Here is a 27282-nt window from a genome sequence, read left to right on the forward strand (position 1 = left end):
GATTATTTGAGAGGGATACATTAGATTCCGAAATATTTAATGCACTTCGAGGTCATTCTGTATTTAGTCATGTTATAGTACCACTCCCAGACAGTAGGCATGCTTAACTTTTCATAACTTCGGTGTCAAGACTCAGATTAGACTCTTCCCTAATTACATACAATTTCTCATCTTTTTGCCTTGTTTGAGCCCTTTTGAATTAAACTGAAGCAATGGTCAATTCACTTACTTTCAATAAGCAGCAAATCTAATGCGTAATACACAGACTCCACACCAATTCACACGCTTGCATAATAAATACTTCTGAATTATATTCATCCAAATTAAATGAGAACCTTGTCCTAATCTTGTATTCCATTTCTCCATTCTCAGGCAGTTTGTTTTTAATATCCAATTTCAGTAATCAAGCTAAAATGACCTCTACACACTGAGGGCCATCATCACCCTCCACCCAATCTATTACTTAAAATGGCATTCTGGCTTGAAACACCCATGTATCAAGTCCACTGTAACCATATGAACAACTGAGGTTACTCCCCCCCCCCCCACACACACACCCCAACCAAGCCTACGTGAGCATGACAAGTAAATCCCTTTAAAACATCCTGAAAAGGGGATCCTTTCTGCTAGGAAAGGCAGTACCTCCCATGAACTGAATGTGCATTATAAGCAGTTTCCTGTAGCACAAGCAAGAAGCAAAAAATGGGACCCTCCTCCCCTCACACAACAAAACGTGTAGGTTTGAAGTGCTGCTGGGTTCACTGTCTGCTGCCTCTAAACTGCATTCGGGGTAAATGAAGCTTCTCTGAGCGCTCCATCAGGAGGTGGGGGAAAAGAAAGCCAGGAGGGCTACACGTGTCATCATCCATGCCATTCTGTAAAAGTTACTCAAATGATGAGACAACTCTGTCTGTACATGCAGTAAGCCATGTGGTGGCGCTTAAGCACACAGATGAACAAACCAAACCCACAACTAATACGCAGGAAGAGTTACAACTAGGCAAAGCAGTGCTAAGTAAGTTACATTTCCAGATGTTGCTTCGTAAGTGTCCTCTTCACACTGGCTGTCTTTCATAATAATTACCCTCCTAAATAAACTGGAATGGATTCTTATCAAGTACATTTTCATTAGCATGCTTCATTCTCATTTCAACACAAACATTGCTCTCTTTTCTTTTTATAGAGTGTTCAGTTTCACAAAACACTATTTTTGCAGAATTATTTCTGTGAGCACCCATGCAAACTAGCTGCAAGTGAAACTGAGTTTATCAGCAGAAATATAAGCTTGGTCTCACAGAATTAACACGGGTAAATCTAAAACTCAATCCAACTAAGATATAAGTGATTCAGAATTCTCACCGGAAGCAGCCAAAGTACAAAAAGTTCCTTTAGCAAAGAACAGTCAAGTATGACATTTTTGCTGAAGGAACAAAGACACCAGCTTCCATATTTATAGGTGAGATTACTTACTTGCAAATAGGTTGTCTTTGTAAAACAGTGGTTATTTACCCAAGTGAGATTTCTTTGCTTTAAGTACTATGTGCAAGGTACTTAAAGTATCTCACTGAAAACTGTTGTAAGAGATCATGGCAACAAAAAAGTTAGCGCAATCAAGTATACTCAATATGGAACTCTACAGAGAATTAGCCCGAGGAAGACATCCTCTCTGCTACTCTTGCACAAGGAGGCATTCAAGTGACTGCTGTGGGGCAGACCAGGGAACGGATCCAGCTTGAACTGAAAGAAGAGTTTTAACCTTCATCAGCTCACTGAGCTGGCCACATGAATGGGAGATCAGGCAGCTGAGAAGCAGCAATGCTAACTTAAAGTGTTCCCAGGGGAGAGTGAGCAAGCCAGCTAGTTCAAAAGAAAAGCATGTAGAAGTTTGCCTTTCACTAGGATCTGAATAACTTAAGCAAGAAAAATGACTAGACTACCCAACTCACTTGTGTCGTTGAGTCACTTATGAGATATGATGCATAAAAGGTTGGATGGAAACATACACAAAGCAACTTGACTGTACCCCTTTGAACAGGAAACTAAACTAGCAGCCAGCATTTGATCATTTCCTGCTTTAGAACTGAAAAATCCACAGCATGAACACACTGCATTGAGCTTTAAGCCCTGCTCACAACAGGTAGAATACTGACGCCAGATCCCGGGCACCAGACAGACAACCACTTAGCTTAAACACTACCTGTTCCCAAGCACCCTTTGAATTCCTTCAACTATGCTATGAGGATCACCTACAAACAGAGAACTTAGCATCTGGTTTGTTTCTCCTATCGAGGTTGTATCTGAACACAGCTCCAGCAGTAGGACCCTTGCACACAAACTGTGTCAGCCTGTTTCAAGGTCCAATTAGAAGTTATGGGAATGTATTCCCATTGAATTCAGTTTCAGCACACACAAAATGTTACTCTTAAGAAAAACACTTTCTCCAGCCCCTGGCAAATGGTATTTGACATCGTAGCTCCACCCACACCGGACTGATCTGCAGCCTACAGCCCTTCCTTCCTTCCTATCCTTGTCTCTTTCCAGACTTTTCCTCTTGGGGTCAGGAAACAACCTGATGGTGGATTCTTTCCTCTTCCTGGCACAACCCTGCTGTTTTAGGTGTTCCTGAAATACAACATAAACTGCAAAAGCCAAGAAAGCCTGATAGTAGCTTAGTTGTTCTCTTACTTTTCAAAAATAAGCTTGAAATTATTTTCCAGAGTTTAAGAGATTTTTTTTTGCCCATCATCTTCACGTTCAGCGCAAGGCCACTACAAGTCTCCTATAGTAGGAGTGAAAACCTTTTCCCCCCCACCCAAAACCCCTAAGAACCAGAAACAAAGCTACAGAGAATTAGAAGATAAAATCAAGATGACAGCAACTGAAACCTATTTCACTCTCCCCCCTCAATTCATTAGAGGGGCAATGAGTTTACACACAGCCTAAAAGGCTTCAGAAGACAAAACCACATATAATCCTTCACTCAAATAGCCACATCCTGGCCAAAGTGTAATCCTTGGGCTGCCCCGAAGAGACTTCAGCTGCAGACAGAAAAGCAACTAAGGCACTTCCTTTTACTCCAGAGACCTTCTAAAGCAAAAGCCAAAGGCTCAGAGCAGCACTGCACAAGGCAGGGCCCCACCCGCCCCGCTGACTCCTCCGGGCTCCCACAGCACAACTCAGGCTCGCCTTGCTGAATGACTCAGCACAGCAAGGTGCCAGAACCAGGCCCTTCCTCTTTTACAGCGCTGCAATCTTTTAATTTCATTACCCCAAATGAAGCTACTTGGGGGGGAAGAAGGGGGGCGCCAAAAGCAGCTTTGAAGCTCAGCAGGAGGTCTGGCCTTGCTGCATGCAATAGGATGGTTTGACCAAAACTTCTGAGCATCCACTGCAGGGCTATCCTAATGGTTGCAATCCTGCCTCAACACTACTCAAAGGAGTGTATTTGGAGAAGTTGGATCTTATTAGCATGCTTAAAAGACAAGAAAACAAAGGAACTGCACATTAAACTCATGTCCAAGACCAAGCCTCCCTATGACCTCCACTCCCTTTCTTAGAAGAGAAACCAAAGCACAAAGCATAGAGAAATGATTCTGGAAGCCAGTCAGACACAACTCGAGACCAGCAGAACTAAGGCTCTACTCTCAAGTTGTCCATATGGAAAAAAAACACACACTTTCAAATACAGATTTCTAAAGGATGACAAAGCTGTGACCTTGCCATTATTACAATACTGTAACAGAATCATATTTGCCCCCTTTAAGTTCGGTATTTTTCTACTCTCATCTACATGAAATGAATTTGAAACATGACAAACTGAAGAAAAACAATCACCCACTGAAAAGCCTACGTATTCTGTAAACTAAGACACCATATATTTTAAAGTTCACCAAGTTCACTTTTATTTTGAGCTACAACAGGGAAGGTAGAGGTACTGCATCTTTAGCAAGCACAACAGAAAAACAAATGCAATTTATCTATATTTACATGCAGATTATCTGGTTCATGAATAAACTGTCACGAGTTGAGACACTGGTGAGCTAGCATCATACCTCCGATAACAACTTAAATGGACAAAAAGGCTGTCCATGTGGCCGAGGTGTCATCTCTCATGCCCATTAGAGTGGCCACCGTCATTCTGGGGAAAAAAAAACTCACATGGAACTGACAGGATTTAAAAATAACGTGGCCAAAAAGCTGAATTTGGGATCAATTTCCAAATCCAACTCCAGTTTGTAGTAACAAACCATCTGCCAGAGGAAAAGCTGGACCACCTCTTTCAGCCCCAGCCTGAGGCACTAGACTCAGCAGGGCTCCTGGGCCCAGCTGCGCACCTGATCCAGTGCAGCTGTGCTGCAACCACAGCATGCAACTTTAACAGCCCACCTGATGGAGCATTCACATCTTTCATTCCAGCAAGCAGATTTGAGCAGTTTACCCATGAGTGCCCATGTACCTGTCCTGCAAATCAAAAAATCTTGATCAAGAATAGCACTGCCTCCTTAAATGCTGGTTTTAATGTACAGTTACATTTCCCTTCTGATTTTTTTCTTTTAGCCCACTCAGTTCTTTTAAGGCACACAGAAGCTTATTTACTTTGTTCTACACAGCACTGATTTGTCCAATTAAATACATTGTTAAACTAGTCATCTCAACCAGCTTGATGTCATAGACTCTTGAACTACTGCATCAGCTAAGATTCATGCACTTGCTTATAAGAGTGTCTACGCTCCCACTCAATGTTTTTACACAGCCTGTTCTACGACTACAGCTGCCGCACTTGCTGCACTTACCAAAAGAGTTGTAGTTACACAATTTACCAGGTCAGCCTGACGATAACTTTTCAGCAGAAGCTTTAGACCATTCACTGAGCAAGCTACCAAGACTACTAATACCTGCAGAAAAACAATTCTTCCAGAAAAAAAAAAAAAAATCAATGGAAACCCACAAACTGTATTTCAAGTTCTCAACTTTTTTGCACCTCTTAAAAAGATTCTCTATGGAAAAGAAAAATCCTTGGAATTTCATCATTAATTTTAAGAGAATACAATCAATATTCGAAAACTTGAGAACTTCTTAGGAAATGAAAAAATGAATTCCTGCAAAAAAGCAGAGACAAATGACTGATAGCATTCCCAATAAAGACAAAATAATTTTAGCTCTTCAAAGACTGTTTACCCAAACATTACTTCATTATTTATTTGCTAGAAAGGAAGAGGTCTAGCACAATCTTAATACATTCAGGGACAACAAAAAATAATCTGTCCATTTCTCACATCTCTCACACTATCTGTATAAGAGCATCCATTCAGTAACGAAGTGGTTTCTCTGAAAATCAGAACTTCAAAGAACACAGCCAAATACTATTTCTCATACAGCATTCTGCTACAGATACATGGGAGTTGTACTATATAAAAAAGGTAAAATAAGGACAGAGCTGGTGGCATGAGGACTTAAGTTATGACACCTGAAGCTATGATAAAAATACTCAAATGATATGGGAAAAAATATTGCTTATGTTCAAACATTTGCTCTATGGCAATACTGTGGACAAGTAACACCACACACCTCTTTTCTGCCCTGTTAGCCACACAAGCCCCTAAGGGCTTAATGCTCCAGTATCACGTTAAAACAGTGCACTAGTAAGCAAGTTATGACAGTAGCAGAGTTCTGTGGTTTCCAACAGCATCCAGACATTTCAGTCTCAGAATTAACCTATCCCTCTAACATTTTTATTAGGCTGACTAAAGACAGCAGAAAATTCATGAGTAAGAAGCTCACAAGATTCCTGGCTTTCCTCTTTGAGCAGCGATCCCCCATGCTAAGGATCTTGCTTTGAATAGAAGACTGAGTCAGATGATCTCCAGAAGATCCCTTCAAACTAGACTTTTCTATGATTCTAAATTAATTCAGAGTTTTGCCCATCACATATGCGTCTTTCAAAAAGGCTCATTCTTTTTATACTACCAAAGCAGCCAAAAATGCACAAAAACGCTAATCCAGTTTACCAGAACTTTGTGGGTTAATCAAGCAAACCACCGAGTCATTATTGACAAGTATGAACAAGATTCTGTTGTCTGTAGCTTACATTCAGACTTTTTCCTCTGAAGTTAATACAGACAGATTTAGTAGTAACTATCTAGATCTTTAATTTTAGGGTCTAGGAAGATGGGGTGGTTTGATGAACAGTGACAAAAAAATCAGAATTTATATAGTCTGCTCTAGCACAAGTACTGACCTCAGACAAGTCAGGATGAAAAGAATCAATTTTTACTCAACTTAAACAAGATGTTTCAACCACGTACCATTATTTGATTCTTACTATCTGACCCTTCTGGCTTTGAAAAAAATAGAAGTATTTAGAGGAGACTACCCGGACTATACAAGCATTTCAGCTCTGAATGAAAACATTAACCCAAGCTGCTAGCATTGGGAAAAGTCCTTGTATCTGCACTTCATCGTGACTACCTATACCTTACCATGACTTCAGCTTCCATTACTTCAGGTGTGATCTCCTAATACCTGACCTACACATTCTGAAAAGAATGTAAAGGTTTAACTGATCAGTACCTTTGCCTTCACCACCCCTCAGAGAATACTATTTCTAATGCAAGGCTATATACTGATCTTTGAACAGCTGCCTTTCCTAAGGTAGGTGTTTTGGTCATCTTGACCATCATACTCATCTAAATCCACACACCTGATTTTGCATTCTTTGAATTAACAGTAAACAAACAGAGGCAAGCTAGTTCCTAATCAAGTATTTAAAGATGGCATCAGACAGTTTTGTTGTCCTGGAAGCATAACCTTCAAGATCCTGATTACATTCTAATGCCCCAGAAATGTGTTAATGACCGGCAACTCCTTCCTTCTCTTCTGCACACTGTACTTACAGCTGCACCACTCCAACACAAAGATCAAAGAAGATCTGAAGAGATATATTTGAAGGCACTTATTTTAAAAAGGGAAGCAACCTAACATGCCACTTAAGTGCACTTAAAGACAGATTTAACCTTTGCCCAAACACACAACCAGTATTTAATGGCCTCCATCATCCAAAAGACAGAGGCCTTGTCATCAACAGCAGAGACTACTTTCTTTTGACAAATCCTTAAAGCAGATCTTTCCCTTCTGCATAAAAAAGACAATTTTCTCTGCTTCACTCATTTATCTTCAGTCCAATGGTAGGAGAGAAGGAAGACTGAGAAATTAGTATCCATATCATTTTCAATAATAATGACTTTTGTACATGGGTACTTTTGTACAGTTGCTTCTGCAACTTCAGAACACCAGGGACATATACTATAGATCAGCTTCCTGGTTTCAGTTAAATATTTTAGACAGTTCTTGAATGGAAGTGCAGGAAATTAATGAAATTGAGGTACTCCCAAACTATTTCAGTTTCTATATTTTGTACTCACCCAGAAGACAATGTTATAGCTGAAGAGCAGGTATTTGTACCAACAGCTGACCTCTGCATTAGAATATCGGTAATAGTGCATCTTCTATAACACAGCGCCTGCATAGAAGAGAAAAAAAATTAAAAGAATCAGTCAAAGATTTTAAGAACAAAGGATTTTTTCCAGATCTTTCACTCTGTTAAGAAAGGACTATAGTAACCTGTACCACATGCCACTTGGAAGTATGTTCAAAGTCAACTCACAAACTTTTGTTTACCCCAAACTCCTTTAAGTATTTATTGCTTAATAACTTTATCTTCTTTAAATGCACTAATATGGTAACAGGGAGGGACACCCAAAAAGGAAACTGGCTATATAACTACCCTAAGATCTGCATCAGCTTTCTCACTCCCTCAAAGCCATTGTATTTACACAGATAGCTGCCTGGACTTTCGCAAAAAGTCTAAACACACCCTATGGATTTTACATCCAACACCCCAGAGAGCTAGCAATCTGTTACAAGTGGTTACCTGGAAAACTTCAGTGTCTATGCTGCTAAATGCAACAGGGAGTTGTATTCCTTTCCGTATTTTAATGTTTCTTTATCAAAACAGTACACCACGAGAGGTTTTATTCTTAAGAACAGAAGCCACACCATCAGACAGTTGATTTGCTCTGCCGAGTTCTGTTTTCATGTTTTGTTATATGCATGAGAGAGATAAGGTTCAACTGCAATTGTTGCTCAAACATTTCAGAGAACTAAATAAAGCTTTTTGTATTGTAGCTAACCCACTTCTGCAGAAATGCCATGTATAGAAAAACAGAGGACAAGCTCGTAAGATGAAAGCTTGGAAAGACAAAGCACTCACCCACCCAGCCAAGTTTCAGAGAACTGACCACACAACAAGCGCTGCCTACAACAGACCTCATGCAGCAGCTCCAGATTTCAACCCTCCGTGCACTTGAGACAAATGTTTTCCTCCCATAAGACATTTAGGAAATGCCTGCAACAGAAGCAAGCAGAGAGAATTTTCCAAACACCTCATCACTAAGAAACAGACTTCAAGGACTATGCTGACCTGGGCATCCACAGACAGCATGCAAAAACTAAGCCTAGCTAGCGAAGTCTGAAAAAGTGCCATGGAATGGTTAGCTGCAGATCACCACTGCATCCACAGTTATAGGAAGGCAAATACATTTCTTTTAGAAAGCAATCTGTAACTGGGTGTAAAAAAAAAAAAGCCCACCAAAAGAGCAGGGAGAGAAACAAATACCAGTCAGCTTTGAGAATCCCCTTCAATAGAAGCTAAAGTAAGTTCTTTATTGTAAGTACACTACTGATTGTTTTCCAGGACAACTATGAATTACTACTATCAGCATCATCTCGGGAGAACTTGTTTTTGAAATCCCATGACAGGCATTTCAAATCTTGCCTTAAGCTTTTCCCTGAAGCTAAAGCCACACATACACAGATAGGACACATGACAGACATCTTCCGCCCAGGAAACTATGTGCAGGGATCCCAGGTAGACTTTGATTTTCTTTCCAGAGTTCTCCCTGTCCCAGGCTTGGCTTCCACCTGCAATCAAACCAAGTCCTTGCATGATCCAGACATGTTCGCCTTCTTTTTTAACACCAACCAGAAAGTTTCTTGGTGGCCTAACCAGGAAATAGTTATCAGAAATGCAGAAACAGTGCAGAAAATCTAAAGAGAACATTTCAGTAAACACTCCATACTTTTACAAAGTTACGGGGAAAAAAAATAACTGGAAAGTCAGGTGACCTGGTACAGCAAGTAAGACTGAAAGATTTGTGGACAATTTCTGCTTTTTCCAAGCCAAAACAGCTGCATGTACATAAATTTTCAGATCCCACTGAAAATTGGCAGGTGTTATACTAGTTACACCGATCCACTTGACTGGAAATTGATTAATTTATATATAATAAAGCCATACATCACCTAAGTAAACTTTAAGATTATGATACCTATGCAGGTTGTTTTAGACACATTATCCACAGGCAATTCTAGACAGCATCTTGAAAGACCCTTCAGCAACAAAATACTCTCTGCTCCCCCTTTCATAGAAAACTCCAAGTTTGAAACACTTTGGTTAAGGCACAAAAGTTCTCTTGGTTGAAACAAACGTCACGTGAATGCAGAAATATGCACACTACCAGAAGTGCATTGCGCTGGGCAGAGGAGCCCTTGTCCAGCAGTCGGGATGACTGCCTGACAACCTCACCGGAGAGAAGCAAGAGCTCAAAGAGCCAGCACAGCACAGATAAGTAATGTTCACAGACTTAAAATCCTATTGTTATGACAGGAGGGCTGTCTTGAGAAAGCTGTACAGGTTCTGCATCAGTACTTTTTCACCTTTCCTTAAGATGAAACTGGTACTGCTGAATCCCAATTCCTACCTCTCCCTAAATCAATGCTGGGTTCACAGTAGCTGTGAAATATTTTATCCACTCTCTCAGAGCCTCCATGGATTCTCAGGGTAATTAACAGCAACATCCTCAAAAGCTTATCAATTTGTTACTGTTAAAAAAAGAAGCACAAATACAGATGAGGAAGAGAATTTTGGTATCACCATGTTTTTATATCATTATGTACAAGACTACTTGATGTAGCCTTTTAAATTGGAGGACTAGTGAAGAAAGCTTGCTTAAAAGCTACTATAAGAAGTTGAGAAACCTCCATATGAGATGGAATAAAACTGAGTTTAAATAAGAACTAAAACATTTTTTGCCGTGAACAGCTCTAATAAAGAGACTGAATGTGCACAATGAACTACTAAGCTGGTTACAGAGAAACAGCAGAAAGATTAAAGGACATATTGCACATTCTTACATAAACAATACCTGCAAAATTTCTCAGGCTAGAGTATGAAAATTCACTGTTAGAACCTTAGCTTATCTCCATACTACAAAAGTTGAATCCCACTGAGTTTTAATCAAATACTGACTAGTTTTGCTGTCCAAAAACTCATCCTATTACTAGTTTTTATGGTCATGGCTTATTTATAACAAAAACCCAACAACTACAAAGAGACGCCAGCTAACACACACAACCTTTGTACTTTAATAATGGAAGTGTTACTTTATGGCAGTATGGGCAGTAACTGGAAATTACTTCTCTAAATGTAACCCGGTCACACACACAAGCTGAGTTTTGCAACACACATTCTTAAGATCTAGACAGTTCCATTTCCTCATGCCCTACTCCAACTTCAGTTACTGACATTTTCACCCCATCCAGCTTCACAGACAGTATTTATGCATCTTACAATTACAAAACATTGCAAAGAAAACTTGTTTGGACACAACTTTCCTAACATGCTTTTCTAAGCGTGCTACTGAGAGAACACTAGAGAAGGACCAAACAGTTGATTTTCCCAGCTTTGATTCCCTTAGAGTAAGTACATAGCTACGTCTCTAGCTCTAAATGGCAACTCATATTTTAACAATCTAGGTTCGTACACTTGAACAAGTGAGCAAGTGTGATAAATCTGGGGAAGAGAGGGAGAAGAGAAGATACTAGGACACAGCAGCAGAACCTCACTAATCTGAGCCGTGTTCAAGTCTCTGTTTGCCCCAGCACATATCACACAGCATACAGGACACAGCAAAGTGCCTCACATCACTACATTCCTTAAAAACAGGGTTAAGCTACACAGACTAAGAGCCTGAAAGTACGACCTGAAGCAGAAAGGCAAGCACAGTAATTCAGGAACCAAAATACAAGCGCAGTCTGAAGTCTTACTTTCTGTTAGGTTGCCCTCTTTGACACAAACTTGCATCAAGTCCCAGCTGCAGAGAAACTCCGCACCAGAAGCATCAGAAGTGTCCTTACTGATAAGCACTGTTGCCTGCTTAAGTCATCACTCTGACCAACAACTTGTAACACATCCATCTGCATTTCCCCATACAACTGGGGAGGCGCCCCAGCCATACCCATCACAGGACTGTCACAGGATGAAAAAAGAAAGTGATTTTTTATTTGCTCTTTATTTTCTTAATGCTCTAAAATGGCGGGGGTCCTGTACAACCAGCATGGGTTCTTTGTTGCAAGAAGCTGTCCTACAACAGCACGTGGTTCCTGAGACAGATGTTTCCTCCTGAAATACCTATATTGAGAGCAGATTTGACTTACTGCTTTTGTTTACCCGCATCCAGAGCCTTTTGGTTCTTCTTGACAGACCACCAAATGCTATATGGAGAAGTATGGTCACTACTGATGTGGGAGTGACATTCTGGCATGCGACATCTGAAGTGTAGGTATGTTTGACTGTTTTTTCCCCCAACCCTACAAATAAAGAGGCCAAACAACCCACTCAAAGCCACACAGCCACCTTTCCCATGTTTATACTAAAAATGGTTGTTTCCTAGTGTAGGAAGCATCTGTTAACAGATAAAAATCTGCTACCTCCATACTTCATGTACTTTGCATCACAGGCTACATAGCTATGGTTAGCGATACTACAAACTTGGAAGCTTCAGGCAGTCTGTAGGCAGCACTGACTAGTCACTTTCTCTACTGCACTTCTGACAAAGCAAGGCACTTTGTCTCAGCTGGCAGTTATCACCCACTCATGGCAACAGGAATTTCTAAAAATTAAATATAGAGCACAGCTGCTTTGGTAGAATTTATAACTTTGTTTACAGCTTTAACAAGGAAAAGAAGTTGTTGTTCATCAAGTGAATGCTGCCATTTCAAAAGCATTTCTACACCCACTCTTCCACTCTTACTTTCCAAATGCTATAGCAGTGACACTCACAGTCTATAGATTTTAATCCTTACAAAACAAAGCTGTGACATATTAAACAATCTCTTCTGGATATGCAAGGAAATCCAGAAAGATACCAATCTAGAACAGGAACAACTGGAACACTAATGTGCATCTCTAAGTCTAGGTCCACAAACTCTTTTGAACCTCAGGAGGCATTATAGCTTTACCACGCAGACCTAAGCCACGCTCATGTTCCAGTTAAAGCCAGTGCTGCCACCGCACCAATACCTCCTTCCCTGCCCCATCCTACAATCCACAGCCATTCATCATCCTACTCAGCAGAAGGGGACAGTCACACAGCGAATCACTCAGCAAGTCAACCCCGCAATTTTATCAAACATGATAAGAAAGCAGAGTTGAGCCTCCCAACCCACCTTGCCAGAGCCACACGGACACCAGCAGTGGACGCAGTCAGGTGGCAGCATGAGGACAAGGCTGGGAGGCCAGAAGCACTGCCAGCTCCCGAGTGTGCTCAAGGAAATTCAGTACCACTGAAATGCTTTCTACGCCAGCATCACAGACAACACAACACAAGGCTAACACATGGAAATGGATGAAGCTGGGGGACACCGTACAGAAGTGAGACAGCAGAAAAAAAAATTAGTTTTGTAAGCTGCTGGTCGTTCCCTCCCCAATCCATCATCCACCAATACAAAGTATTGGGTCCACATGAACCTGGTGAAGGAAATGGACACCACCGCAGGCACAGCACACAGAGGAGTGGGAAGAATTTTTTTACAATATAGCAAGAGATGCACGTTGGCCTATTGCTTCTTCAGGTGTGCCTGCTTAACTCCGCTACACCATCAACACCAACTCCCTAACAAAAACATTACTTCATTCATTCAGGTCACTGTTATTAAAAATAAGCATCATTCTTTTGGAGGTACTCACTTAATAGTTTTTTGTGGTTGGGTTGTTTGTTTGTTGGCGTGCATGCTTGTGAGTGAAGTGGAAAGAGACACATCCCTGACAAGGAGCAGCTCAGACTTTCTTTGGGCCTTTCTGAAAAGGGTACAACCAGGAAGCACCTACAGACTGCTCTTTCCAGAGAAACTGACCACAGCAAGTCATAATGATCAGTACAGTATCAGGTGCTGGGTGTCAAGTCTTCATGCGTAAGGACTGAGTTTGGGGAACAAAAAGAAGAAAACCTGACTGGATTTACAGCTCTTACACATGCTAATCTGTCTCTGGAATGGGAGATAGCAGCACTTCTGATGATTCAGGAACTCTGCAAGGCTGTGTCATCTTCATTTAGTAATTTTGTTTCCGAGGAACTCTTACAAGGGCCTCTAAAGGAATACACACTTCTCTTAAGGAGCAAGGGTATATAAGGGTATAGTATATTTATTTCCACTGCAATCCAAAAGAGCAGAGAAACATCTGCTCATTCTTAGAAGAAATCTGAAGACTATTCAGTAAAAAGGTTTTTTTTTTTTAATTTTTTTTAACCTGAAAGACTCATTATGCAAGGCAGACATGGCTAATAGGTTATCCCTCTCTTACTAGAGAAATAATGGCCAGAAACAAATCTTTGAAGTTAATGGAAAATACGACCAAAGCCAAACAGATTTCTCAAAACATCATCTTTTGGGGCTCTTACTTCTGTAGTATGCTGGAGGGTCAAAGTCCTCACACTGTTTGAAGAATATTTCTGGCCCAACTTGTTCCAGCACAAACTCTACACAACAATCCTCAGAACTGACCCAATCCCCTCTAAGATTGGAAGAGCTTCAGCTTTCAGTGACCAGGCTTTATTCACTGCAGCACAAATTGCAACTTAGGAAAACTTGTAAGGAACAGCTATCACTGTTCCCAAACCCAAAACAAAGCAGCAGCAATTCAGAAGAGCCCCACAGAAGCTCTACAGACCACTGACATTATGCACCTGCTTATGGCAAAACCAGCTACTTTTATGTGGACAAGTTGAATCAGAAATACCATGTGAAAGTACTCTGAACTCAGACTGACATTCAGAATAGACACCTTGAATTCTGAAAATATACACGAGCATTAAGGAATATAATCTGATAACCTCTTCCAAACTGCCCATTTGACTAAAAAGCCACCAAATCTTCGGCATAAAAGCATTGCATTGCACAACTGCAATTCAAGAAGCCATTCAAGCTATTACTCACAGGATATTAGATCTACTTATTTTCTTAACCTAACAAAAATACAGGAGAGGAAGACTTGAAGAGGGCACACAGAATTAGCAGTCACTCCTGCAGCAATCAAAGACCACGAACAGAGGACAAGAGCACTTATAACAATCACTTCTCACAACTCTTCACACAGAAGCTACCAAAAGATACAGTCAGCTGGTCCTGCTTACACACTAGTCAGATCTTTATTCCCACTTAGCTACAAAAGCTACTAGTAATTCTAAAAAAACAAGCCACACACACACAAAAGCAGCTCCAGAAATTTCGCATTTTTTCATTACCAAAAACTAAGCCCTAGTCAGAATGAGAACTAACACCACCACAGAACACAAGCATTGACTATGAAAATTCAATCTGCAAATATTTTCACCTACTGACACTGAGGAGACAGAGGTACAACTCAACTCAGCCATGTACTGAATTTTACCAGGTTTATGGTATTTCTGCTCTGCTGACTTCAGGTTTGCTACAGTAGTAAGTGAACAGATAGAAACTGTCTGTTCCAACATGCAGCAGCCCTTGACAAGGAACACCAACTACAGTGGCACCTCTGACCTTGCTGAGGAGCAATCTGCTCAGAGTAGCTGACTGCACATAAAGCATGTATTCTGTATGCTGACTTAAAGCAAGAGACAGCAGGGGAAGCAGGAAGAGAAAGAAACATCACAAGTACAATGAGTCCAAAAGTCAGTGATTTTCTGAACACGGGCAGGAGAAAGTGAAGGATCTTTTCATAAGCTGTCAGGCCCTCTATTAATATTTGAGGATTGCAAACAACAGCAAGAGTATAAGATTTAGGCTTCACTGACCTTATTTTCTAAAGCGCTATGGAATAATCCATGTTCCCATAAGTTAAAACTCAGACTGATTACTAGGAAAAATTAAATCAACACTAGACACTTACCACAGCTCAATGAATGGCTCATTAACCCCTTGGAAGTGTTTGGAATAATCTTTCATTCCCAAGAAAAAAAAAAAAAAACTATTACAGTTTCACCAGAACAGAAGGCTGCCTACGTGTTGTAACTTTAGCATTTAGAAACAAACCACAAGCTATGGTTGCTTTTTTCACTTCACAGAAAGCTCAGATGTTGGGAAACACACAAGTGTGTCACTCATTCTGACCAGGAGTTTATTCACTTCAGGGAGCAAAGCCTGTCAGAACAAGTAGCCAGAACAACTTTAGCAGACCAAAACCCCTCAGCTGCTTTCTCCCACCTCTTCTGAGCGCAGACACATATCCACTCCCTATAACATTAACAGTAGCGGGGCAAAACTCAGTCTCAAATTAAAACAACCATATAATTTGATTTTTTTTTCCCTTGCAACAGAAGGTTTTGGAGTCTTGCAAAGCAAGCATTTTCGTTGAGGAGCCAAAACTGCCAGCATGGGGAATAATTTTCTTTAGTTATCCTACAGTAGAACATATTCCACAGACACCGCCTGCTCCTTCCCATACCTCATACCTCCATACAGACCACAGGGCTTCAAGAACAAAACGGGTCCTCCACTTGCTGTACCACTTTATATCATAAGTCACAACTCGGAAAAGACAGGAAGATGCCAACTTGCTTTGCTGACATCTGCTCTTTCTTCAGAGGACAACATCCTACACTTTTAGACATATTGTGGCTTTCCTCCACTTCAGGAATGCCACTTGTTCTAGTCTCCTGTTACATTTCAGCCAAAAAGGATATCCCTTCATTTTCTTTTTTTTTTTTCCTCCCCCGCAGAGAAAAACAGGAGACTGATTATAGTAATACACACTAAAGGAATGACTAGCATATAATTTTTTTTATTCCTAAAAGTATGCCTTGCTTTGGGTATAACATGCAGTCTGTTCACGTCTGCATCATATTCTTAGCCTTTATACTGAACGTTCCTATATATTTTAACAATTTAAACAAGATCTCAAAAAGCAATGAGCTTGCAGAGAAGAAGTGAACACACCTATTTATGTGATACTAGTTACACTCACCATTTGTTCTGCTTAAGCAATGCTGCGTCCACATCAGAGACATGATGTGGAGCTGAAGCGACTGAAGACTCAATTTTTCTCCCTTCCCACCCCCCATAAGTAACAGCACTCCCGCTTTCAAATCCAGGAGGAACACGCACTCCTAACACACAGCCTCCCAGCACCATGGGATCCACCCTACCTGCGTTTGCAGCCCATTCACGCGAAGCTCACTGACTGTCATTGCCCTCCCCGCACGGCACACAAGCTGCGCTCAGCCCACACTTCGGAGAACCTTGTTTTTAGGTGCCGACCAGGATGATCACAGGCTTGGGGAGCACAGGAAAAAATAGCTCTTTGTGGCCACGCAGACAGCTCAACAACGGTACAGTAATTGTTCTGTCTACCAACTGACTTTCTGGGAAAGAAAGGCACTTGTGTGACTTTCAGAACAGGACTAGCATGCGAACCTCTACCACGCAACACAGGAAAATATTAGAGAAGTGACAAAACATTCAAACACCTTGTCAGCCTAACCACTGCCAGCTCTTCAGGAGACCACATGGCTCAGCCCAAAGAAGCAAATGCTTCAGGAGATGTGGCAGATAGGTTTGCACAGCACCCTGCACGTGCTACCACAAGGCAAGGAGAAAGAAGAAAGACCAAAGCTGCTCCAGGCTGCTAAGCCAGGGCTTGAAATGCTCCAGCCCTTCCCCCAGTAGCCAGTGCTCGCACAGGGTCATGAGAAACCGTCAATTGTTTGCTGGAAGGCTCGGGTCCTCCCCAGGGGAAGGAGGAAAAACAAGCTCTGCACCTCGTGAGGGGCTCGCCAAGAACAACATGGTGTAGCAGAGATCACGGCAGCAGAGGCTACGCAGCCATGCTGTCGGCGCTCTGTCACGCACAGACTTTGTTCTCTGCAAGCAGCAAATGGCAAAGACACCAGCACAGTGAGAAGGTGCAGAAGTGAGACACAACAGCCTCACCTGGGCCTTTAATCAAAGGAGAAAACAGATACCTCTAGGGGAAAAAAAAAAAAAAAAAGTAAGAACACAGGAAACTGCCATCTTAACATGCTGACAGCATTGCTGCTTACACAAGCAGCCCAGAGGAAAAAAATAAAAAAAAGCACTAAAGACACCTTCCCTTCCCATTTGTCCCAGCTGGACAAGTCTTACCTCCTGCCATGCAGAAGCAGATCACTGCTGTGACCGCTTTGTCCAAATACCCTTCCCAGTCTCACACCTTGCAAAGTCACCTCATGCTCTTCTGGGAGTCGTCTCACTAATTCCCTATCCATTAGTTTCAAATCATACAACTTTTTAAGCAAGCCTTCTTCCTCTACAGGCTGGCCATGCAGACATACTGAAATAACAGGCAGGGTGAAAAGCTTTTCTGTTTTGTACCCTTTGTTATATATAGCTTTACCACTGTGTTCATTTTCACATAACACCAAGCACTTCCCTGAGTACCATTTAATAACAAATTGTTGGGGGGCGGGCAGGGGGAGGAAATGAGTATCAAGGCCATGAGCTCCTTATCCTGGCAATCAGAAGCCTGCTGTCATGAAAGAGACCAAAGTCCAATAACTCTGATGTCTTCCTTCAGATGTAAGTTACTTGAGGCTGCTCCCTTTACTCTCTGTTCAGGGGTTCCCAGATACCAGAATACATGCCACAGCACCGATTTTATATCCCAAAGCAAGGGCAGCCAACCCTTGCTACGCAGAACAAAACACTTTTTGAAATATTAAAATTTTCAGCTTTCAGCTGCCTCTAAACACTGTGCTTCACTCTGCTTCCTGCAGCTGCTGCCACACTTAGAAAATGCTTTCCAGACAGATACAAATATCAAATATTTAATCTTTGGGCAACAGAACAAAAACCTTTAAAACAGGAAGGCTGCTGGAAAGGGCTTTTGGGTCACAGGAACAAATTTGGTTTTGTACACTACCAACTTGTCTGAAAAAATCAAGCCAAATTAAAAACACATGAAAGCCAAAAGCTCACATTCACACATGCTCAGCAAGCACCGTTAGCACCAAAGAAGAGCTCCAACTCCATCCCGGGGCTTCAGCACAGGTTTTCAGAATGAAGACTCCTTGTTCAATTTGTTAGAACTGCCTGCTATCTACACTGAGAGCGCACAGCTTCTTGCAATACCAGGGAAATCTGGTGAATGCGTGCCTACCCCACAGAATGAGAGGTAGCAAGGCCCTACCTTTCTTATGCCTTTGCCTTGGGCATTCAGCTTCACAATGGAGATAGCCCCAGGACTTTCAGGTTTTGCACAGACTGCTGTAAAGACAGGTACACAGAAATAGCTCTAAGAAAATACATAAGACGACATTCCAGATAAGAACAGAAATCCACACATATCATGTATGAGGTTTACTAAAAGGAAAAGGAAAAACTGCTGTTTCTTTGCTCCCCAAAAGGAAGAGAGACAGGAAACGCTGAAACAGAACAAGTGCTGGTCCTCACTTCCAAACAAGGGCTGAGGCACAATTTGAGCCACATAGGACATTTCCTCTTGCATTCAGCATATTTTATTTTCCTTTACTCCAAGTTTTCTGCAATAGATGATAACAGAACTTGAGAGGTGGTGTTCTGCCCAGTTTTTCACAATCTTCTTTCAAAGAAGGCTTCATTTCCAGGATTTGTGCAAACAAGGCCAGCAAAAGCCTGGTCATTCAATTCAGTAGTTTCAACTGCAAACAATGGAATCCCTTATCCTGTCAATACTGAGGATCACTATTTTCTGCAGGTTAAATCCTTTCTCTGTAATCCCCACCTGTGACATGCCTAAAATAGCAGAATTAACCCAACAACAATTTTTCAGCTCACTGACCATACTGAAGACAGCTTTTGTTCAGTCATCCAGAGAAGCTGTTTTACAATGCAAAAAACTAAGACACAAGACCTCCAATTATATTTAATTACACAGTGGCTGTTTCAAAATGAAGTTGTGTGAACCTACAACACTTAAGGTTTTTTCCTCCCTCCTTTTCCTGAGCTAAGATTTGCTAGGCTAAAATCAGATTTCAGTCATTTTGAGGGGACCTAGACTATAAAACTTTAAAACCCCCACAAAACAAACCTCAATCTGCTTTACTCTGAAGATCTCCCACATTGCTTTTAACATTTCCTTGACTGGATGCTTTTGGCTGAGCATGAGCCAAAGGACAAAGGACAAGGACACTGCTCCTGCCCGAGCAGCGCTGGGGCTGGAAGGCTGCAGCAGTACCCTCCAGCAACACAACACCACTACAGCTCCAGAAGAGCCCTAAATTTTGGGGTCATGTAATACCAGGGAGAAAGACACCTCCTTTGGAGGTATCATCAGGAGCCACCTGGAAGAGAACTGTTCCTCAGTTCCTTCACCTGCTCTTCCCACAGCAGCATTCTGCAATATTTATGCCAAACTAAAGAAAACTCATTTGTGCATTTGATTTATTGTAGGTACAATGGAAAAGCTTAACAAAGGCACACAACAACCATAGTTGAAATACATCTGTTGAAAAATAAGTTGCATGCTAGTTTTTTTGTTGTTGTTTATGGTCTCACTCATGGGTTGGCAAGGCCTTGCTAAAGGGTAAGGTCTAGAACTAAAGCCAAGTCACTGAAATCTGGTGTTCTTTGTCTGATCTGTGCTCTATGCGATTTAAAAAAAAAATCCACTTGGGTGGGGTATGGTGAAATATGTGAGCTTCAGACATGAGACAAAGGAGACTCTTATGCCTAGCTCACATGTGATTCAAGAATGTTTTTACTTGTGGGCTTTTTGTGCCATGCTGCTTTGCACTGTGGCTTCCTGGGTCAAAACGTCCCATTCCTGGTAGAAAAGGCCTCTGTACTTTCTGTATTTTGATATTTATTCTGATATTTAGATGTATTTACAATCTTTTGGGAAGCTATTTCTAAAAATTGCTGTTTCAGTGGCACTATGATTTTGAACATGAAAGTCTTTTAAGGATAGAGAACATCATCATGTTCTTTGCTCCCCCAAGGACAGAGCTAGAAGAACATCGCACCCTAAAAGTATTTTCTTGCAGCATCATTAGCCAGAGGATACAGAACTCCATTCCAAGAACACACGTCCTGGATTTGTTTAAAAAAAAAAAAAACAATACCTGCTAAATAGTTCCTTCCCACCCAGCTCACTCCTACTTCATACCAGGGAATAGACCTAAACTCCCACCTGACCTCTCCTCTCCCACACAACCCCCCTGTCAAGCAGATGGCAGTACTATCTCAAACACCATCCACACCTCAGTATTTAAAGTCTCACACATTTATTGTTAGTATAAAGTTGCTCAGGAAGTCACATGCCTAGCTCACTGATGGAGATAGCTGGAAAGGAAATCAGCATCCCACTGAGCATTTATAAAAAATATATACCCTGTATTTCCACCCTCAAAGAGCCGGTTTCCTTGCATTTTATCCAAAGCTCTAGGTCACACGTTTCATGCCCCCTTGGAGAAAGAGGCAAAAATAAGTGGTACTGGAAAAATCTGATCCTGCCAGATATCTTAAAATAGCCTCCCCACCACCACCTTTGAAGGCCTACTAAGGAAAGGGAAATACCAACACAAATAACTTATCTTACTTTTAATTTATTATTTTTTAATTATTATTATTACTACTCAGAAAGGCTCCAAATGAAACCGCCTTAAGTACAAACTGAGTACAGAAAGTGAAGTTTGCCATATGCTTAACAACCTTAGCCTTACACAGACGCTTTGAAAGCATAAAAATTCTCGTTTGTTGCACACACGGAAAAAGGCCAGTGTTAGTTAGGCAGGTACAACACCATGGGGTTTGCTCTCTGCATCATTCCGAGCCTCCTCCAGTCCAACTTAAACCCTCTCCCTAGAAAGGCAGGCAAACACACAAGAGCCGTGTCTCCCCTAAAAAGAGGAGGTTCGTACACAGAGAGGGATAAGTCCACACAAGCCACGCATAACGTGGTAGCTTGTCAGCAGCGCTCTGCAGCAGAAACACCCCGGAATAGGAGCCCGAGGTGATACCCCGGGGACCTTGGTGGCTCCCCGGGGACCCTGGTGGCTGTGGGGCGGCCCGGGCAGCGGGGCACGCCGCCCACCATCTTGGGCGCGACGCGGGCCTCACCTGCAGCACCGCGGGGAGCCGCCCGGCAGCCGCTCGCCCGGCGGGCGGCCTAAGACCAAGGGGAAAGCCGGGCGGGCACTCAGGGCCCTGCGATTCCCGGCGGCACCTCGCCGCGGAAACAACTTCACGCCGGCTCCCGGAGGAAGCCTGCCTCCTCCCTCCCGAGCCCCCGCCGCGGCGCCTTAAGCACGCCCGAAATGGCTGCCCGCTGCCGGGGGCTGTGAGCCCCTCGTCCCCAGTCGCGCTCCGAAACGCCGCAATTTTAATGGGAAAAGGGGATTAGGGAGAAAGCAGCCGTGCAGTGCAGCCCGCACGCTGCCCCGGCCGGAGGTCGGGACTCACCCGGGGCAGCAGCCTGCTCGCCAAGTTTCGCGAAGTTGGGAGGAGGGCGAGGTGGCGGCCGGCGAGCTCCAGGGTGCCTCGGCTAGTCCATGGGCACGGCGCGGAGCCGCCTCCAGACGCTGCCCGCCACAGTCGCCACCGCCACGGAAGCCGCTCGGCGGAGCCGCACCGAGCCGCCCCACTCGCCGCCGGTTCCCGGTGCTGAGGCGGCGCGGAAATGCGCTGCCAGGCCACGCCTGCTCCTCGCACACGCAGCCGCCCTCCACACAAAGGAAGGCGTCCCCGCTGCTTGCGGGGTTGTCGCTGCCCCGAGCTTCCACCGGCCTCCAGACGGATCTGTGCCCTCTCCTCAGCCGCCGGGGGAGCCCCGATTCAGGCGCCCCTTGCGACAACCACCGAGGCCGGGCGGGGGCTGCGAGGGACACGGCTCCGCCCCGCCCTAGCGGCCGCCCCTCAGAGCCCCGCTGGAGGAAGCCCCGTGCTCTCGGCTTGATAATAACAAATATCATTATTTTAGACGATTTTTTAGCCGAGATGGCTGCGGGACTGCCCTGCGTAAGAGGTTCAGAAAACCGCGAGCTCGGTGGCGGGCCGGGACAGGTCGCTGCAAGGGGCGGCCTCACTTCCACCACCCTCCCCTCAGGCTTTCGTAACCACAGCGAGCGTGAGGCAATTTCGGGACAGAACCCTAGAAGCGCAACCCGAGCGCTACCTAGAAAACCAGTTGAAGGAAAAATAGGCAAATAAAGCTACCCCCAAGAGTGTTTTGAGTCGTCAAGCGTCCCGGGGTTTTTAAGCCTCTCTGATGAGGCCCCGGGAAGGCAGGCGTGAGGGGAAGGAGTGGCTGACTCATGGTTTTTAAACCCCTGTGGTGAGCAAGTGAGAGATCTCACCTGAGGCGGTTGCCACCTGGAAGGTGGGGAAATATCCTGCCTCCCCGGGCCAGATCTGGCCACCGGTCAGCCCTCCAAACTGATCCTCGTGTGGAGCAGTCCCTGGACATTGCTGTTACCTGATGGTTACCTCAGCTTTTCTTGTTCCCAACTGCGTTTTGCATCTTGGCCTCCCTGCCCTCCCAAATAATGGGAGAAAGGCAGTCCTGGCCTCATGCATAGATCAAAGGCAGTAAGGACTGCTCTGTAAAAGGGTTTCAGGAAGCAGGCTGCATGTGTTGGAGGGCATACACTGAATAAAAGCCACAAGGCCCAGAACACAGACAGAAAACCTAGGCTTCCCTCTGGGGCAGCTCTTTGTACCCCAGTTTCTAGCTTAGATCCAAACTCCCGCACGCTTCTGCTCTGTGCCTTAAGATCTCCTTAACACAAGGAAAGGTCACCTTTGTTCTCTTCCTCATAGATAGAGCAAAACTATTTTCTTCAGTGCCTCACAAACTATGAAAATACATTGGTGTGCAATAAGGCGAGGCTAAGGGGGGAAGCTCAACGCCAGAGGCACTAATACAGGCCTTCTCGTATTCTCTACGCTTCATCTGCCTCAGGGCTTGGAGTTCGGGTCTTAATTATTTCCCCAGATCAGCAGCAAGTGCTCCTCACAGAGATGGCAGCAATCTCACCAAGTGTTCAGCTAAACGCCAAAAGGAAGATTTGAGTGAATAAATTGGGTGAGTTTGGTTCTTCTCATCTACGCAAGGCCAAGGCCGAGAACCAAAACCATGCTAGAGTTAAAAAGCTGTAGATGCGTAACTCCTGTCACACACACCTGTCTGAAACCTAAGTGCAGGTACACCTCTGGTGGCATCACCAAGATTCCTTCTCACCCCCTATATGCAACTGCAAAGAAATTCAAAGAAATGTAAATACAAAGGTTTTGATTGTGTCTTCAAAACTTAGATTCTCACAAATGCAAGAGATTACATTTGTGAATGTCTTAGGTGCAGGCATTGTGAATGCTGGCTTACGCCAAAGGCATGAAAGACTGAACCCTTCCAGGGCCACAGCCAGGCTCAGCTATCCCCTGTCCCTCAGGCAGATGCCATTTCAGGGATCCCAGCTGGGACTGGAGAAAGGCATCTTTAATTCTACAGATGAACTTAAAGATTGTTGCATGCTAGTAGCTTCACTATAATCTCTACTGCTTGCAGGCTTCCCCAACCTTGCTCAAGGATTTTAGAAATCAAAGTAAAAAGGAATTGACAGATAAAGCTGAAAGAAAATGCTAGAGGAAGAATCACCTGAATGTTAGGGATGATCTAAGTGAAGAAGAGGAACTAGGAAGGGTCATTGGATTATCAGGTAATGAAAAGAGGTAGAAGAGATCCTTTCCTCACCTCAGAAGCTATTCCAGTCACCTCGCGGAGCACTGAGCCACATCTCTGGTGACATCCAGAGCCAAGGCAGACGGCTCCAGTATGCTGCCAGCATAAGAGATGAGAAGACAGAGCGAGCAATAGTAACTGCTAAGGCTCAATGGGGGGGACAGCTTTAGGGTATACAGACCGTGGAATGAGGAAGGGGATCCCTGTCATTAAAATAAGGATCTCCTGCAATTGAAAACAGTCTTGCAAACTGGTCAGTACTAGCAAATTGGAAGAATTTTAAAAGGCAGTCACTTCAGCAGTAAGAGAGTGTAATAGCACTGCAGGAATGAAAATGAAAAATCTGATTTTTTACTGAACTCGTGCAGGCTCATGTTCATGCATAATTTGTCATTGCAGTTTCCTCTGGCCACTACAAACATTTCCTGAACTTAATGAATGATGCATTATGAGGAGTAGCTGGTGGAAAATGACAAGACTGGAGCTATTCAGCAATTCCGTATGTATTCCATTGTATACGATCAGCTTTTTCATTGCCATCAAGCACAATTTTTCAGTGGAAGAAGTTTCTATTTATGCAGGAAGGTTTCTTGGAATCAGAGTTAAATTTGGAATTAGTGTGTGGTTTTGATAATTACGAGGTTAAGAGAGAGGGGACTGTGGGGAAAAAAAAAACCTGCAGAATCATAGAATCATAGAATATCCCGAGTTGGAAAGGACCCATAAGGATCATCGAGTCCAACTCCTGGCACCACACAGCTACTGGGAGACTGTAAACAGCTTCAGATACTAAGAAATCAATAGCTGAACCTAAAAGACAAAGTCGAAATAACCTGGGAAAAACCTGTATAAAATTTACGAGATCCGTTAGAAAAAGGAAAAATTTGCACGGAGTTATTCAGATATCAAATAAAATCAGAGTGGTTTAGACTGAACCGGTGATTTAACTTCATCCGTCATTTCTCCACAGCGTTCTACATCTTCCCAGCGCCCTCTGCTGCTACCAAGTGGTTATTGCACTTGTCTACTCCAGCTCCTTCAAATAAGAAGCCGCTCACTCACTGGCAGCATCTGAAGTTAATACTGCTGAAGCATAAAACATTGGTGAGGATTACAGTGAGTCTGCTAATAATTTATTCTCTCCACACTCATTTAGAAACATACATATGCCGCAAACTCTACCATTCATCACAGTATAGCTTTCCTTTAACATTTTTAAAAGGTTAAAGATCCACACAAGTGAAAAGATTGCAAGAATAGATGTCTTTTCTAACAGCTTTCTTCTAGCCTAATGGGGACCTACAGTGTCCAGTTTCTGGCGTCTTTGTTATGCAAATCTTTTACTGCAGAAAAAAATCGGGTTTACTGCTGACCTTCGTTTTGGCTAGGGAAGCAGTGACATCCAGTGGCTTAGGGATAAAAAGAGCTTTTCTCATTCTTTTATTTCTGTCAAAGTGCATCACAGGAAACACATCAGAAAATGGCAGGGATCCCTTGGCATTCCCTTCTTGTTGTGGATATTTGCAAATGACACCAATTACAGGCAGTTTGACAGCCGTGGGAATGGATAGCCCACATAGGGAAACAAATATGCAGAACAGGAAACAAATAGAAAACACCCTCTGAGACAGACCATCATTCTCATGAATTTAAAAGGACACTGCAGACAGTAAACATAATTGGCATTTTAAAAAGTTCAAGTAAAATGCACCTTCCTATATTAGACCTACCCCCCAGCTTACAGCATTTTCCTTCTCGTAACGTTTTTCTTCTAACATAGTTTCTGTCCTGAACAAAAAGATGAATGGTAGGCTTTCAAAGAAATGAACAAGGGGAAGGTGACTGAAGAAAAATGACTATATGGGAGTTTTGTTGCTCGTGCTCAGGATAAACAATTTTTCAATTAGTGTTTCCACCGTTAGAGTTTCCAGTAACCAACCAGGTATTCAACCTAGATGGTATATTTGATGCACTGACAAGTGACTTATTTTGTCTACATGTGTTAAATTAAGAAAAAATCAAAACATTATATATGTATAGGGAACTGAGCCAGCAAAGGTAGCTGTTGGCACAACAAAATCAACAACCATTAAAAATATTTTTTAGTGAACACTATACATTTAAAGAAGAAAATGTTTTCTTAAACTAGATATTCAGACCTTGCACAGTCTCCATCACTGGAAATACAGCTAAAACTTACCTGTTCCTCTTTTATTATTTTGCTTTTTTATTTCTTTGAGACTGCCCATTTCAAACCCCTACTAACAGCTCCTAGGCACCACATATTTTCCATCCTCTCCACATGTATTCTGTCAACACAAAGTTCAGAAAGGATGAGGCAACTCAAAGTAATCCCAAGGTTAGCTTAAATACATATATATATATACAGTTTATCAAGTAGTTATTCTTCTGAACATTTTCAAATATCATTTGGACCTTTTGTAGCTCCAAATTTGAGATGATCTCCAAAAGATGGGGTTAGAGAACTTTGAAATGTGGGTAAATTTACACAACTTTCAAATCAGTACACTGTCCCTTTAGCTGTTTACATGAGCTGTCACTGTGAACAGTGGCAAAAGGCACTCTCCCAGATCTGGAGGTCTCGTGTGGTTACTGTACACATGCCTTTGCTGAAGCTGACAGACCACAGAGAACTTGCAGTCTCTGCAAGTATTTTAATAATAATCCTCAAAAAGACTCCACGAGTCTTCCCAAAAACATTTCTATGCTAAGTTGTACATTTTATCATGTTGTAGCATCAGTGATGTATTATGCTTAACAGCCACTGTACTTCAACTAAACAGTCTAAATGCTGGACATAATGGCTTCCTAACTCTATTTCCAGGATCACAAAACACTGGCCCTTTTGGTAGGATAACAGCAAGGCTGCAACCCCATGGCATCCTTCTCAGCGTGATCAAGGGCCTTGGGGAGTCAGAGTGGGTGGAATTCAATCGCACATCCACAAAATTGTAAGTAGATGCTCTTTAAGTTTAGCAAGTTCTAAAGGCACTTCACTTTATCTTACATTTCTTGGAATTTATCTGGCTTTCAGCCCATACTCCAAGGGCTGTTTACGTATTTCAAACTTCATGTTTATGTGAAATGCATAAACAGCCCTTGGAACAAGGCCTGAAATCCAGATCTCTGAGATCAGTACCTTTTTGCCTGTATTTGTGCAAGCTCTGTCCCCTGCAAATGGCAAAGCCTTACAGGTCCCA

General features: G+C 42.8%; 1 protein-coding gene across 4 annotated transcripts in view; it reads right to left on the reverse strand.

The window, feature by feature from the left end:
* Positions 1 to 22393, reverse strand: part of TSPAN14 (tetraspanin 14) — a 40023-nt gene extending 17630 nt beyond the window's left edge. Inside the window, exons 1-3 of one of the 4 annotated variants that reach the window (XM_035544756.2) lie at positions 21787 to 22393; positions 18536 to 18612; positions 7422 to 7519 (exon numbers count right to left, since the gene is read on the reverse strand). In XM_035544756.2, coding sequence (XP_035400649.1) covers positions 7422 to 7502 — 81 coding nt within the window. In that variant the 5' untranslated portion in view covers positions 7503 to 7519; positions 18536 to 18612; positions 21787 to 22393. The remainder of the gene's footprint in view (positions 1 to 7421; positions 7520 to 18535; positions 18613 to 21786) is intronic. The other 3 variants (XM_035544739.2, XM_035544733.1, XM_035544748.2) reach the window with 3 other exon arrangements.
* Between the last annotated feature and the right edge of the window lie 4889 nt (positions 22394 to 27282).

The sequence above is a fragment of the Cygnus atratus genome, chromosome 7 (genome assembly GCF_013377495.2).
Source record: "Cygnus atratus isolate AKBS03 ecotype Queensland, Australia chromosome 7, CAtr_DNAZoo_HiC_assembly, whole genome shotgun sequence".
NCBI classification, from domain to species: Eukaryota; Metazoa; Chordata; class Aves; order Anseriformes; family Anatidae; genus Cygnus; species Cygnus atratus.